At 43.9% G+C, this 16,895-nt stretch overlaps 1 protein-coding gene across 1 annotated transcript in view; it reads left to right on the forward strand.

Annotated features, from left to right (window-relative positions):
- The window catches only part of loxl1 (lysyl oxidase-like 1), a 21,807-nt gene continuing 4,912 nt past the window's right edge, over nt 1-16,895 (forward strand). The window contains exons 1-3 of the mRNA XM_082182219.1: nt 1-1,411; nt 7,323-7,431; nt 7,715-7,852. Of these exons, the coding sequence (XP_082038345.1) occupies nt 382-1,411; nt 7,323-7,431; nt 7,715-7,852 (1,277 nt within the window). The 5' untranslated portion in view covers nt 1-381. The remainder of the gene's footprint in view (nt 1,412-7,322; nt 7,432-7,714; nt 7,853-16,895) is intronic.

Genomic DNA, 16,895 nt, shown 5'->3' on the forward strand with positions numbered 1-16,895 from the left:
TTCACAGACCATTGTAAGCAGTCAGAGAGGCAAATAGTGAAGTGCAGAGGAGAGCAACAGGCAGTCGTCTCCAGAGAGAGCCTGAGAGCAATGCTCAGTCCACTGACAACAACTCAACATCCGGACCGCAAGGAAGAGGGAGGTTTTTCATTCTTCACCCTGCCCTGGGGCATCAGAAATCATCTGCCTTCCTCACAGCTATGCTTGCACCACATACTGAACCAAGGACAAAGTTTCTTCCCTGCATGTAGTCTGATTTGCTCATGGACACTATAAGTCATCTATGCCTTACCATCTTTAACCTGCTGGATCAAGGGATTCAATTCGGAGTTTCATTGTCCACTCTTTTCTGAAGTTGTTTTCCATGCAAGACTTGTCAATATGTTGCCTGTTGTTTTCATGACATGGTGGGTCTGGGTGTTGCTTGGAACCGTAGGGGGACAGTCTCAATCTCAGCATCAGTCTCAGACTGAGGACTCAATCCCCTGGAGACAGACGATTCGATGGGAGAATAATGGACGTGTGTACAGTCTTCTCAACAGTGGGGCTGAATACGTCCCAGCTCGGGTTCAGGAGCGTGATAGGAACCATCGAGTGCTACTAGCGGATGCTCCCAACCGTAGATCACAGGGTGGGAATGTACGGAGACAAGCACCTTCAAGAGGAACCTCGGAGACTGTGAGAGGTCAAGCCAGGCACCCATTTGGATTCGGACAAGTGCCTGACAACTGGCGTCAGGGTGCAACTGGGACAGGTGAAACAAGTCGCTTCCAGTCATCTACCGGCTCTCGTTTTAGACCATCCTCAGGCTCATTCTCCTCCTCCTCCTCCTCCTCATCATCATCCTCTTCTTTTTATCCACAGTATCCGTTCCCTCAACAGCCACCTTTTGCTGCTCCTCATGACTCGGTTTCAGACAGGTCATATGAACCTCCCTTCCGTGGAACGGGATACGCTTCGGGCACTAGTGGCGGATTCGGAGGGGGTGGTTACTCTGCCGGCAGTTTTGGAGGGGGTAGCTATAATGGAGGGGGTCCTGCAACCGATGAGAGGTATCGTTACTTTTCCCCTTACGGTCAAACCTACCCTGTTGCCCCTGTTGCTCCTGCCCAACCTGCGCAGCCACAAAACTCTGATGGGTTGGATCACAGATACACGCACAGCCTGTTCAACGAGGACTCTCGAGATAGTGGTAATCCTGCAGTACCGGTCTCTAATGGTGCTTCGAGCAACACAGGCTCATCATTCCAGCCTGCAGTGCAAAGCCCCCAATATGAACAATTTCCACCCTTTGGAAGGCCTCAGCCACAGCCTCCGTTTATACAACCAGCTCCTCGCAACCCTCTCATCTCTAACAACGCAGAGAACCCCAACATGAATGCAGGGAGTGTTTATCGTCCTCAGCAAAGAGGTATGATGTATTTCCATGTCCTTCACAGTAAAGAATATCCAGTCTCTTTGCACATCCCAAACTAATGTCAAGTCAGGTCACCTTTATTTGTACAATGCTTTTTTCAAAATACAGATTGTTTCAAGGCAGATTTACAGTGCAAACAGGAAAATAGTGCAACAAAGTTTGTTTTGGCTGTACAGCAGATCTAGAATAAAATAGTGTCATAATCCAGCTTAAGTAAGTTAAATGATGATTAATTTTTGTTGTAAAAAAGTCATTAATTTAGTTAATTTATCTATACAGCTGCTCTGGAGAAAGCAGTGATGTCATCGTCCAGCTCAGTTCAGTAATCATACAATGCAGGAAGATCAGTAATAATGTTGAATATTAAGTTTTCCCAACTAAGCAAGCCAAAAGCCAAAGTGACAGAAATCAGGTGACAGAATGGAGAAGAAGAAAAAAAAACCTTGGGAGAACCCAGGCTCAGTCGGGGGGCCAGTTCTCCTCTGGCCAACGAACGAACAGTATATGATTATGATTCAGGCAGCATTACAGGTCAGAAGTCAGATTGGATCAGAACATTCAGAATATGTATCCAGTTCCATCTTCATCCAATGTTACTCAATAGTTTACCAGCTCTCCAGAAATTTTGCTTTGGTATGTTTTGACATAAGGCCCAAGTGTCACTATTGCAGTGAATGCCACTGTACTTAATGTTTCACTTCTCAAACAAGGCTGCAGCTCATGTACTAGGCTGCTATGCTACGTAAAGTTAATCACAGAGGAACTACAGTTGGTACTTAAGCTCTTGCACTGTGGGAGATTTGGGGAAATGGATGCACGTGAGGAGCTCGTTTAAGATTCTCTCTCTCTCTCTCTCTCTCTCTCTCTCTCTCTCTCTCTCTCTCTCTCTCTCTCTCTCTCTCTCTCTCTCTGAAGGAAAGGAAGTGAGAGAAACAGAGAGACATCTAAAAAATGTAGTTCTTCTGCCATCTATTTGTGTTTCCTGGCAGCCGCAAGCCCTATCCATATTTGACAAACGTGTAACCCAAGGGACTCAAACTGTACAAAGTTGATTGGAAAGCTGTTTGCTTACGCAGCTGGTAATGGGCATTACTTATAAGCAGATTGTTTTGTTTGTTTCCTCATAAGCAGTCTGTGAAAGTTACTGCATCCTAACCTCACCCCAGCATCATTCATCCACCCCACCCCCCCCCCCCCATTGCCATTGATGTTCCAAGTTCATCTTTGTCTCAGAGCCTGGGTTATTGGAACCAGGTGTTGTGGGATGTGTGCGTGGGTGTATGAGTATGTGGTAGTTGGTGTGTGTGTGTGTGTGTAGTGCCTATGGATACACATTCTGCACAAAGAGTGCTCATTGTTTGAAGATTTGGTTCTGGTTGTGGTGATGACTGCACTGCGAGGGCTAAGGGTGAATGATCCCAGTATTTGCTTTAGAGGGTGGGGTAAGGGGTAAAGTGGCTTGGTTGTTGTGGGGTGAGTGTGAGGCGGATTCTGGGCTGTTACTATATACATTTTTGGAGTGGGGAGATGGAAAGTACCCAGCACACATGGGGTCCATTGCCTCAGGAAACAGAAAATATTTTGCTAGCCCCTAAATAAAAGTGTGTGTGCTCATATATGTGTGTGAGGAGGTGGGCGTGTGTAAGGCCTCTGGGACATTGCTGGCCACTGCCAAGTGTGAAGGCTCATTTTGTAATGTGAAATGTTCTTTGTCTCTTGCTTGAGTCACTTCACGCACGACTGATCACCTTAGTTTACAAAATCTGGTCATAAGGGAAATGGGTGTAAACTAAATCAACTGGAAGGTACACATGTGGAAAAAAATTACTCATTACTTGAATGATGCAATCGCAAACAAATAAGGTGAAATCAGTCAGAGCTCCAGCCTGCAGAAACATACACTATCTGTGAATTTGGAAAATGGAAATGACATCAGTTGGTACACATTTACATGATTGCTGCATAAAACCTCTTTTGGATATTGAGATCTGGCCTGTATCTGACCAGGAGTCATTCAATAATTTTACTTGAAAGCCTAGTCTTGCTGAAACATATGCTGTCATCAGGGATGTCCCTTTATGTCTCTAATTTGGTGGGGGGGTTAAATATGAAGGAGGATTTTTTATGAAGGTTTGGGTCTTTCTCCCTCATCTCATTTAGAACATTTTGTGTAAAAACCGTAGCATTGTGTGCATTGCAGTTTGCTGTTTATTAGGAATGTTGGTGTAGTGCAGTCATCCAGAGAACAGAGCTTTGTGGCGAAAAAGTGCAGACTGTGTGTAAAATCCTTTGCTGGTGAACCACAATCTTTCACACTCACTTTACACTGTTTACAAGAGCTGACCAAGAACGTTTCCTGAGGCCTTTAAGTCTGTCTCAGACCAAGCTGGCAAATCGGATGTGTACACAGAGATGGGGATGGCAAAGCATTCACTGGAGTAGAAGGGCGGCGCTAATATGCCTGAAATAAGGAGACTGACCAAGGCCATCATGTTTTATAGAGTGAAAGTTGCTCCATACTCTAAACATGCCGGCGGCAGAAGTGAGATTGGGTCTGCACTCAACATTTCTTTGAAGAAATCTGATGGGCCACTGGCAAAAAAATGCTGGTTCTGCAGCTAAATGAACATCTAAGTCTTCTTGGTGAAGGTGATTAAGGAGCCTGACAGAATCATATGCTTGAGTCCATCAGTGCTGCTCTTCTCAACAGGGTTCTTTTCTCTTTTAATCCATGCAAAAAGCAGGAAAGCAGATATGCTGTCACCTTCCCTTTGAAGAAATATTAATGTCTACATAAGGACTTGGACTGCACTGTTAATATATTCATAAGATTCTTTCGACATGAAGTGAACACAGCCAGCTTGCGTTTTAAGTGTAAATAAAGGTGATAAGTAGTTTCTGTACTGGGCCTGTACAGCTTGGCTAAGAGTCTTAAGAACATTAGCTGTCACAGCTAGCTCTGTTTTTCAATTTTTCTGGGTTTTTTTTTTTAACAGATTTGGTCACAGGCCCAATTTGGATCCAGCAGGGAAGTGATCTCATTTTCGTTTGGCTGTCACCGCTCCCTCATCTTTTGTACTCTATCTCTCTCTTCCTCTACGTGCAGCACTTTGTTCTTTTTTTCTTATTTGTGCGTGACCTTGAAACCAGATGAGAAACAGTGTTTGATGCATTATACTGTGAGGCTTCAGCATTACCTCATCAAAAACCTCTTCATCTCTTGTGTATTTTTCAAAGGTATGCTTATTTGGATACTGCCATTTTTCAAATATTTTACTTTCTTTTACATTTAAAGGTATGTAACATCAGAACAGCTCAGAACATTAAAGCAGCACATTTGTCCCCAGGACCGTGTGTTATTAAACCTGACATTGCTGGGGGAAAAAACAGCTGGTTTCCTAGTTAAAGTTGATCTCCAAAGCTGGTTTTAGAAGGGTTTTATGCTCTTTTCGGGTGGCTAAGCAGGTCCGCTTGCTTGTTGTAAAGGGGTTTGGACACATTTCAGGTTGTCACACTGGCCGGTTTGGTGGTTTTGTGACACTTCAGGTGGTCAGAATTGTCGGAACTGTGGTTTTAGAGTGGTTTTGAGGCCTTTTTATGTGTTCATACTTCTCGGATTGGTGGTTTTATAGTGGTTTTGGGACACTTCATGTGGTCGGAATAGTCAGTTTGGTGGTTTTAGAGTGGTTTTGAGCACTTTTAATGGGGTGTGTTTCCCGAAGCCAACTATGTTCGCAAGTTCCGTCGTTCTTTTGGGAAACACACCCCTGGATGGTGGTTTTGGATACTTTTTAGGTGGCCACCCTAGTGAAACAACGCATACCAAAATGTAAATAAAATACATTTATTTCATACTAAGTATACTACAAACCGATTAACATATACACTGACATATCGCTTGAGACTTACTGATATAAATGTTACAATTAAGGATAAACGTCTTTATTGCACATTTCCTAATATTAAGCCTACAATGTGTTTTAATATCTCTATTAGTAAGGATAGTATGATATCTGTCAGTCTTTAAAGGGGAACTATGCAAAACATTTTTAGCTTAATTTACCTTAACTGAACAGCTTAGGACTCATTGGAATGGTTATATGACTTTTTTCGGGTTGAATGGTGGCCGCCTCACTTCCCTCTAGTGCCTGTGAGCGGAAAAACCACCCTTGCAACTTTGGGCCGACGGGCCGCCATCAAATATCTATTCCGAAGCTGTAGGCGGAGCTTTATAGAGATACCCGCGAGCAAAAAGCGACTTTAAATGCAACATATTTAAAGTGTACCTTAAGTATACTTATAATAGTTCCACTTTAGCACAATCAAATATAATTTAGTATATCTTTAGTTAGACATCAGGACTATTTCCGGATAACTACATTGCATTAAGTACAAAATTAGTTGTTCCAATTTAGCAACAACCTTTAAGTATACCGATTTAGTATACCAACCAGGCTTGGGAGGGTTACTTTAAAAATGTATTCCGTTACAGTTACAAATTACTTCATAAAAAAAGTATTCAGTAACGTAATCCAAGTACTATAATATGAAAGTAATGTAACTAATTACTTTTGGATTACTTCAAGGTCACATATATAAATAGTCAAGCAAGAAGAAATATTATATATAAAAAAAATATTTATAAAAAATGTGGTCCAGTGTACAATATTTGCAAAATATACACACATGCCTGAATATATATTTATGTAAAGGGCTATACAGACATCTAGTGGCTAATGTATAGTATTACAGATTATTTAGTTTTATTTTTAACTAATTTTTAACTAAAAAATAAAAACACAACATTTAAAATTTGTACACAATCTACATATTAGTTTATTTTAAAGTAGGCCTACATGTTGACTAAAGCCGTGATCTTTCTTTATTTGCCTGACTGGACGTGGGGCGTTGGCAGTGGGAGTTCCCCTACGTTACCTAGACAGCGAACATCCCGTTACGCGAGAAAAGATTAAGAAAGGACATTTTGGGGACTAAAAAAGCTACTCTCCTAATTTCTACAAAATAGCAGCGGAATTTCCATGAATTAAAAGCGATTTTACCGGCAGGCAGCATCGTTTCTACTAGCAGCAGTGATTCAATCTGCATCTGAGGAGATTGTAGAAAGCTGTTATTTGCACATGCACCAGCGACCGGGTCGCACTGAGTCATTACTGGCAACAGAACCAGGAACTACTGTATAATCAAGCAGCGCTTAAAATAGTGTTATTATGCCAAAATACTTATTTAGTTTTAAATGAAACCATTGTAATCCTGAAAGTATTCCCCCTTTTTTCCAAAATGTAACTATAATCTGATTACTACGTTTTTTGACGTAACTGTAACGGATTACAGTTACTGAATTTTTGTATCCTGATTACATAACGCCGTTACATGTATTCCGTTACTCCCCAACCCTGATACCAACAGTACAAATGCAGGGTATTATTAGGTACATAAATATGTAAATGTATTTGTTGTATACTTGGCATAAAATAAATGTATTTCAAATACATTTTGGTATATTTATATTTCACTAGGAAAAGTTGGTCTGTTTACTTGTTTTAGAGAGATTTGGACATTTTTCAGGTGGTCAGACTGGGTCGGTTTGGTAGTTTTGAAGACTTTTCCGGTGGCCAGACTGGCCGGTTTGGTAGTTTTAGAGTGATTTAGGCACTTTGCATGTGGTTAGACTTGTCTGTTTGCAGGTTTTAGAGGGGTTTGGGTACTTTTCATGCTGAAGACTAGCTGAAAACAAGCTTGACCAGGGCTGGAGACCAGCCTAAACCAGCTTAGACCTGCTTAGGCCAGTTATAAACAGTATATATTTTCCTTCAGTGTAATATCAGTATGTGTGCTTCAGCATCTGTTTCTACTATGTAACTCTTATGATGTGTCCTGTTTTTAGGTTTGCCTGACCTGGTTCCTGACCCCAACTATGTCCAAGCCTCCACGTATGTTCAGAGAGCCCATATGTACTCCTTACGCTGTGCAGCAGAGGAGAAGTGTTTGGCCAGGTGAGGATTCTCAACTCTTGACTCTCTATACTTCTGTTTATGAAATGGCCATTCAAAGCTGGGCTGGCTGTATTTACACAATAACCCTCCCACACTCCTTTACAACTGTTTACACCACACCATCCAGTAATAACCAATGAGAAGGATTTGAGATGACATTTGTGGAGTTCTTCATGCAGAAATATGGGTGGTGTCACATCATATAAATTCCAGCCTGCTCTCATATATACAGCGTTTCATTACTCAGTGCTGCAGAACCTCATTAATGTTTTCCCGTCCTCAGCTCTGCTTACAGTGCTGACGCCACAGACTATAGTGTCAGGGTTCTTCTGCGTTTCCCTCAGAGAGTGAAGAACCAAGGGACGGCTGATTTCATGCCCAACAGACCTCGCCACACCTGGGAGTGGCACAGCTGTCACCAGTAAGTTCAGATCCAACAGTCTCTTGCTTTACCTTTATATCTGTGCATGTAAAGACCCAACAAAAGATCATAAAAACGTACCGTTTTCAGATGTTTCGGTGTGGATGAGAAACTTGGAGAGCGTTTTGAAATGAAAACACAGTTTTAAAATGTATTTGGATTAATGTAGTGATTGAGCACAGCAGTTTACATTTGCATTAACCATAAAGCCACGATTCTTAAAGGATCTGTTCACTTCAGAATTCAAATTTCCTGATAATTTACTCTTCACACACGTCATCCAAGATATTCATGTCTTTCTTTCTTCAGTCGAAAAGAAATGAAGGTTTTTGAGGAAAACATTCCAGGATTTTTCTCAATATAGTGACTTCAATGGGGTCCAACGAGGTGAATTAAATCCTTTTTAATTTAAATCCTTTTTAATAATAAAATCCTTTAATTCACCATTAAAGCTCCCTTGTTGCATCAGACAAGTATAGGAAATATCAGGATTGTACACACGCACCTTTTTACAAGCCTGCAGCTACAAATCAATACAATTCCAGCCCTAATATGATTAAAAGTCCCAGAATGATGGAATTATAATAGTCCCAGATTGTGGAAGTGAGTTTAAATTCCTTATCTTATATCAGAATCTAAATTCATTTTGGCATCGATTTATGTATTTTGTTTCACTTGGCAAAGGGCTGTTATCCTCAGAGGGGATTTTCATATCATTTCATTGTACAATCAGCTGAGCCTCGTGACAAGTGAAAATTAATGTCTGTCAGTACTTGTCAGTCCTGTGTTTGTTCGCCTGTAGCTGTTCATTACATCATGTCTACATTTGCAAGTGAGATGGTGAATTGACGAGAGTTGTTCTTTTGCTTCAAGTTAAACTCGGATGCTCAGCTTTACTGCATCGCTGGACACGTTCACATCACATCATCTCTGACAGCTGTCACTCATATTAGCTCGAACTGCAAACTGAGAAAACTGCCCAATAATAGAGAATTATTCAAATGATTTCTGAAGAATCATGTGACACTGAAGACTGGAGTAATGATGCGGAAAATTCAGCTTTGATCACAGGAATAAATTACATCTTACAACATATTCACATAGAAAACGTCTTGGTTACGTATGTAACCCTCGTTCCCTGAAGGAGGGAACAGAGACGTAGTTGGACATACCGTACTGATTGGGATCACGCTTAAAACGGCACTAGTGCTGCCACCTTCCAGTGCCTAGACAAAAGCCTCCTGACCCCCCACATAATTGAGGCGGAGATAGGACAGGGCTTAGGCCAGGGAAGTCACTGCTGTTCCACAAGACCCACTCAGTTAGACTTGGATAACACTGGGAAAGTGTACCCTTTCGATGGAAGGAGGGACGCTACGGAAGCCACATCCAGCCCGCAGGAAGGTAACATGTGGAGGATACAAATATGGACTGGGCGAATTACCAGGCAGTACAACATATGGAATGTCACTGAGGTGGCCCCAGCCTATAACAGGGGAGAGACTCAACCGTCAGCGACGGCAGAGAAAGCTCTGCCAAGGGAAAGACAAAGGCTTGCCTCAGGGAGCCGTACCGTGGAGAATACACATATGGGATCGCCATAGGGATCACAACATATGGACCCAGCCTAGCACAAGTTCCACCAGTGCATACGAGTGGTAGGCCTAGCATCGGACGCTCCGCCACGTCCAATGCCGAAGGGGTGTGGAGGAGGTCAACAGGGTTTGGCTACAGGGGAACTAAACTGGAGCAAGAATGGCGCACGTGTCTAGTCCATAGGAGGGGAATGGCGCAGCAAGCAGACACATAGAGCAGGGCTTACGGTGTTAACTGGCTTCTATTTGAAGAGAGCACACAGGAAGCAACCGGCTCGACACGTAGGTTACAGAATCTAGAGAACGTGTTAGGTGTCGCCCAGCCCACAACTCTACAAACATCTGTTAACGAGACACCCTGCGCCAACGCCCAGCAAGCAGCTACACTCCGAATGGAGTGAACTCGCAGTCCCGGGGGACAAGGTGCATCTTGGGACTCATACGCCAAGATGATGGCATCTACTATCCAGTGGGCCAACCTCTGCTTGGAGACATCCTTTCCCTTCTGCTGGCCTCCGTAACAGATGAGGAGCTGATCTGAGGTCCCGAGGCTTTGCGTTCTGTCCACATATAACCACAACGGGAGACACAGACGGGACAGAGAAAAGCCAGGGTTGGGTCTGCCTCCTACGGGGGCAGCGCTTGCAGGTTCACCACCTGGTCCCGAAAGGGAGTGGTAGGAACCTTGGGAACATAGGATAACGTGAGGGTCTTACCAAGGGCTGAGGGTTTGGCGGCAGGCTGGGGTGATTGTCACACGGAGCATGCCGCTCTGCCACGGCCATCTCGGGACTCGGCCGTGGAACCAGTGATGAAGCGGTCTCATATGGAGAAAGCCGAGCGGCGTTACTGCGGCTCTATGCCCCAGGAGCCTCTGAAAAAGTTTCAGTGGGACCACTGTTCTGCTCTTGACAGTATTCAGGAAGTTCAGCACTGACCGGACACCCTGCCGTCTGTTGGACCGAGTCCAGCTCCATACAAAGAAAAGAGATCCTCTGCACGGGGGGATGCTCTTTGCTCCTTGCTCTTTTCTCAGTTGACCCGAAGACCCAACTGGCTGATATGTTGGAGTAACAAGTCCCTGTGTTTGCACAACTGTTCCCGAGACTGAGCTAGTATCAGCCAGTCGTCGAGATAGTTGAGGACATGAACACCATGCTCTCTCATGGGAGCAATAGCCGCCTTTGCGACCTTCGTAAAGACGCGGGGCGACAGGGCCAGCCTGAAGTGTTGGACTTTGTACTGATATGCTCGACCCTCGAACGCGAAGCGCAGGAATGGCCTGTGTCGCGGCAGGATGGAGACATGAAAGTACGCGTCCTTCAGGTCGATCGCTGCAAACCAATCTCGGGGACGGACGCACTCGAAAATGCGTTTCTTGAACAGAAGCTTGTGAAGGGCCTGATTCAAGACTCGTAAGTCCAAGATTGGCCATAACCCACCACCTTTCTTGGGTACAATGAAGTACGGGCCATAGAAGCCGGTCTTCATATAGGCTAGAGGAACCGGCTCTATCGCATCCTTTGCCAGAAGGACTGCGATCTCCACGCGCATGACAGGGGCACGTTCACTCAGCACCGAAGTGTAACGAACGCCACTGAACTTGGCTACACGATTCGGGTGAACTGAATCGTGTAGCCGAGTCTGATGGTACGGAGGAGCCAGCTGGACCGGTTGGGAAGCACTCTCCAGGCTTCCACAAACCGGGCCAGGGGGACCAGAGGCACCACAGACAGGGTGGGGCAGGGAGGTGGAGGACAGGGACCTGGATCGGAAGGCCCGGAGGCGGCCCGGAGGCGGCCCGAAGTGAGGTCTGAGAGTGCGATGCAACTCTTACCTGTCTCCACGGGATGGCAGGGGGTATGGGAGAAGGCGTAGTCGGGTACTCGAACCGTGCCCGGCTGCCGGCTGGCGACACAAGAGGGGACTGAGGGGTGCAAGGCTTTACAGGGTCGCATACCGCCAGTCTGACCCTCTTGGGACCCAGGAACGGAGGAATGTGCTCTCCTGACAATTCGGGTACTGCTGGACTATCTGAAGAGCTCGTCCCCCCATCCCTGGGTGGCCTGTGTCAGGGATGCTTGGTCTTACACTTGCCAGCTGGCTTGGCAGCGTCTGACACAGGCTGGGCGGGCCTGCCTGTGGCTGGCTCTCCACTGAGGCCTGGGTGAAGGCTGCAGCGGTGGCCCAGCGGGAGCGGAAGCGGCGGCAGGGGACCTTCCTCGGCGATGAGCAGGTGGAGGAACTGCCACCAGTTGCGGGGTGACGGCAGCAACGGGCCGCAGGGGAAGGATGTGCCGGATGGCCTCCGTCTGCACTTGGGCGGCAGAGAACTGTTGGGCACAGCTCTCTACCATGCCGCCGAACAGCCCAACCTGGGAAATCGGGGAATCCGAACCTTGTCCGCATCCGCCATATCAACCATGCTGAGCCAACGATGGCGCTCCTGGACCACCATGGCCATCGCTAGACCAATCGCGCAGGCCGCAACGCTCGTGCTCTGGAGAGCCGAGTCAGTTGCAGTGCAGAGCATAGCTGACAACTGTGGATCTGGCTCGGGCAACGTTACACTCCCCGAAGGGGATAATGCAGTCGTCATCTCCAAAGCTCAGCTCACCATCCGATTCTGCAATCGGCATCCTGTCCCCTGGAGGGACCCTGGAGGGACCCCGAATGAAACGTCTGGTCGGTCCATTACAGAGGGACCAGCGCGCTCAACGGGGGACTCCACTGGCTGCGGTGTGATGGAGGAGTGAGGAGCCCACGGGGAATGGTTACCGGGCGTAAACATCACTTTCCTCTGATCACCCATCCCACACAGCACCTCAGGGTGGGGCGTGGTAATGGGGACTCCACCTTCGCGGACGAAGGCGAGTCTCAATCTCAACACCAAGACAGTCATATTCCCGCAATGGGAACATGAGCCATCCACAAAAGCTGCTTCAGAGTGCTGTAAGCCCAAACACGTGATGCAACGCACGGGTGGAATGACATTTTGAAAAAGACGCAAACGCACCCTTGTTGCTCTTTCAGGAAATGAAAAACTCTCACAAGTGCCGGAGCACAGAGGGGAATGATCGTGGCAACACTGACAGGGATGGTGCAGCCTGTACCAGTGAAGCAGTCACTCTCTTCGCCCTCAACCGGCTGTCAGACAAACAAACACAAACAGAAATGTGACGCTGTTAAAACAGCATTTGAGAGCTCAGAAAGCTCGCGACCACCGCTGCACTCGCGCTGTAGAACCACCAGCACCGGGGGAGACTTCCTGAAGAAGCACCGACACACTCGCTCGTTGTAAGATAACAACACTCTTCGGAGACATCGACATGAAGACCGATCGGCTCCGAAGCGAAAGACAAGTTGTGCGTGCATCCGCTTCCGTATTTATACCCACACTGCGGGGCGGAGCGCGAGACTACATCGAACGTGACCGAACTGAAAGGTAACATTTATTTTGAAATTGTATTAATTAGGGCTGGGGGAATTAACGCGTTAATCTTTGCGATTAATTTGAAATGTTTAACGCGTAAAAAAAAAAAAACGCAATTGACGCAGCACTTTATTTTTTTTGCCTCGTTTTAATGATTTCCTGTTGCGTCTGCTATTAAAAAGGCCGAAATATGCCGTCCCGCCCCTCCATGTTCGGCGGTCAGGTTTCATTCTCGGGCAGCTTTCATGAGCGGGTCTTTTCCGCTCGGTATGTGCGTCGCGCTCTGTGCTCCGCGCGCACGCGCGCGTGAGTGTGTGTGTGTCGGTCGGTCGGCGCGCTCTGTGCTCCGCGCGCGCGCGCGCGTGCGTGTGTGTGTGTGTGTGTGTGTGTGTGTGTCGGCTCGCTCTGTCGTTAATGGCCCAGCAGCGGCGAGCTCTCCGTTCCGTGTGTGTGTGTGTGTGTGTGTGTGTGTGTGTCGGCGGCTCTGTCGTTAACGGCCCAAAGGCTTCAATCATGTACTAAGCACTGGAAAAGTAAAGTCCACTCAAGTAACGTGAAATTTCTCTGTTGACTTCTGTTTGCTGAGCTGGTATAGCCATGCTGGGCAACAATGGTAAAATGACCTGCTCTGATCACATGCTCTGGTAATAATAGCTTTGTAGGACTATATTTTGTTTTAATAATTAATAAAATAATAATAATAATAATAATCTGTTAAATTGATTATGTTGATTGATTATTGAAAAAGAATAATATATTGATATATTGATGTTATATATTTTAATATAGGGCTATTTTCTGTTCCCTTTTTTTCCTGTGTTGTTTAATTAGGTGATTCTAAGTTTAAATATTGATGATTACAAGCTTGGGGGAAGCGCAATTAATTGCAATTAATTACAGAAATTGTGCAATTAATTAGTTAATTTTTTTTAATCGATTCCCAGCCCTAGTATTAATATTTCACAATATTACTGCATCTTTGATCTAATAAATGCAGCCTTGGTGAACATAAGAGAGATAAAAATCTTACTGAAAGCAGACATTCAAATTATCTTTATATTAATTTTCATAGCAAATATTGACGCATGTCATTAATTGAGATAAAAAAATTAAATAATGAAATTATGTTAATTAGCATTTCATGTAATTGATACAATTACATTTTTAACCGATTGACAGCCTTACTACAAATTAAACTGGAAGTGAAATATAGCATGGTTTAATTCTGCATTAAATACAAACGAGTGAAGAGGAAAGTTCAGTTGGTCGACTCTCGCAATGGAAGAAATCCTGTGTTTGAATGTCAGATAATTAGCGGAGATGCATATGGTTGTATTTTGTTTTACTATTGCACTGACATAAACTTGACTTCTGTTGTACATTACTATCAACATTCACTTTTTGCTTGGGATCAGTCTGAGCGCTGACTGCAGTCAAGATGCTAGCAGTCAGTTTTGCTCATAAACAGATTATTAATGTAACCTGAAAATGTCAGCACATGAAGTATTCAGCACTTTAACTAATTTCTAATGCAATTAGACAGCTAAGCTGTGTGATGACGTCTTTCATGCAACCTAAATTTGATATCATGTGTACAATCACCTGACACTTTTTGACAAAAAATAAATAAAATATTTCAGAAGAACTGCAGAGAGACGTTTGGCAATGAGCAGAAGGTAATCTATAATTGCCTGCACTTCTCTGCTTTGACATGTTTGATATTGGGTAGAGATTAACAGTGTTTATGTATTAATAGCTGAAATGAAAACTGCATAGCAGGTGAAACTGCCATCAGAAGGAGTTTTCCAGTGTTTATTACTCTCTACATCCACGAAGACGACAGCCAGGCGAAGTGTAGACCGTCAGACTTGATTGAGTCACAGGGTGGGACTGACTTTGAACCTTCATCTCTGATGTAAGAGTTGAGGATTTTTGATGGAGATGGAGGACCTCGGTTCCCAGAGACTTTGATGACAGCATGATACAACACAAACCGTGAAGAAAAACATATATTTACTATATGTAACCAGAACCCAGCTTGAAATTTCGCATCCTGATCCGTTTATTTATTTAGTGTGGTTTCATAAATCAGTAAATCAAGTAAATAAAAAGTCGACTTCACATTATCAACTAACTCTCATTAGAGTATTAGTAGACTGTAGGTTTAGGGGTCGGGTTAGTTTACGGGGAGAGAAAATACAGTTTGTACAAATATAATGTATAAACATCATTATTTATGTCTATGCAAAGTCCCCATAAAACATGTACATAAAACCCAACGTGTGTGGGTGCGTGTGTGTGTTTCTGATATGTAGGTGTATGTGTGAGTGTACACGTTCATGTGTGTGTTGCGTGCGTGTGTGTGTGTGTGTGTGTGTGTGTGTGTGTGTGTGTGTGTGTGTGTGTGTGTGTGTGTGTGTGTGTGTGTGTGTTCGCTCTGTCATTCATATGTAGTTTGCTCAGGGATTTTGGCTACAGGCCCCTTGAATATCTGTCATCCCCTCATCAAAATAAGATTTAATATGTTTGGCACTAACAATATGGCTTATGGGAAATATCGTATCCCTGTGGAAAATATGAACTCTGTCAGAGGAAAGTACCTGTGTTTTCCGTGCCGCAGTCCTTCAGGTATTACCACAGCTTTCCAAGAAAAGAAACCGCGGTATGACATGTACAGTCCGGTTCTGTTCAGTCGGGAAGCACCTGCTCAAATATTAATGCCTTTTCAAAGACTTTACCAGAAAATAATTAAGTGTAAATCCTAGAGAATTGGGAAACACTTTATTTTACAGTGTCACTTGTTACACGTTTCATGTACTTACTGTATAATAACAGTATATTATGCATAATATGCAACTAAATCTAAACCAAACCCAATCCTAACCCTATAGTTAGTACATATTGTTAATTAAAATTACTCAGTACTTTAATGTATAGTTATACTGTAAAAAGGACACCTTCAAGTATAGTGTAATTCAAATATAAATTATATTTATTTTAATGTATATTAGGGAAGTGAAACATTGAAGAGTGTCTGAAGTTTTGAAAACATGAAGAAAAATATCTTCAATCTGATGCACTTACAAAAGTTTCACCAAACGTTGTAGCAAGGTTTTATTTATTTTATTTGGTGTATCAAAATACCTTTGCCATCTGACTGTATGATGATATCAGGGTCATTATAATTAACTAAAACGAATACCGCGGTATGACATGTACAGTCCGGTTCTGAAACTAAAACTAAAACCATAAATTTTTTTTAAAAATACTTAAACCTAAATGGTTACACTTTATTTAGTATTTATTTAGTTATTATTACCCAGTTATTGTAATAACTATAATAGTATACTGAACAAAATTATAAACGCAACACTTTTGTTTTTGCCCCCATTTTTCATGAGCTGAACTCAAAGATCTAAGACTTTTTCTATGTACACAACAGGCCTATTTCTCTCAAATTTTGTTCACAAATCTGTCTAAATCTGTGTTAGTGAGCACTTCTCCTTTGCCAAGATAATCCATCCACCTCACAGGTGTGGCATATCAAGATGCTGATTAGACAGCATGATTATTGCACAGGTGTGCCTTAGGCTGTCCTAATAAAAGGCCACTCTAAAATGTGCAGTTTTACTGTATTGGGGGGTAAAAATACCCCCAATGCAGAAAAAATACCGCAACCTTTCTGTCTCTCTCTTGAAACCAACACAGAAGTGACTTAAATTGCAATTCATCGACTGGCCACTAGAGACCGGCTCCAAAAGAGAGTCAATCCCATAGACCCCCATGTTAAAATGCCCAACTTTACAGCAGAAAAAAAAATGTTTACAGCCTGGTGCAAAAAGAGGTTTTGGTCTATATAGCTAATTTTGCCCTTCATGACGACTGTGAGGGGGATGATTTTTTTTTATAACTTTAAATAAGCCTTAAATTTCTGCATAATTAAGGGCGTGGCCACTTGAGTGACAGGTGGATTTCCGCTGATGTCACTACTAGCCGTTTGTCTGCTATCTGTTAG

The sequence above is a fragment of the Leuciscus leuciscus genome, assembly GCF_965113295.1.
Source record: "Leuciscus leuciscus genome assembly, chromosome: 10".
Lineage (NCBI taxonomy): Eukaryota > Metazoa > Chordata > Actinopteri > Cypriniformes > Leuciscidae > Leuciscus > Leuciscus leuciscus.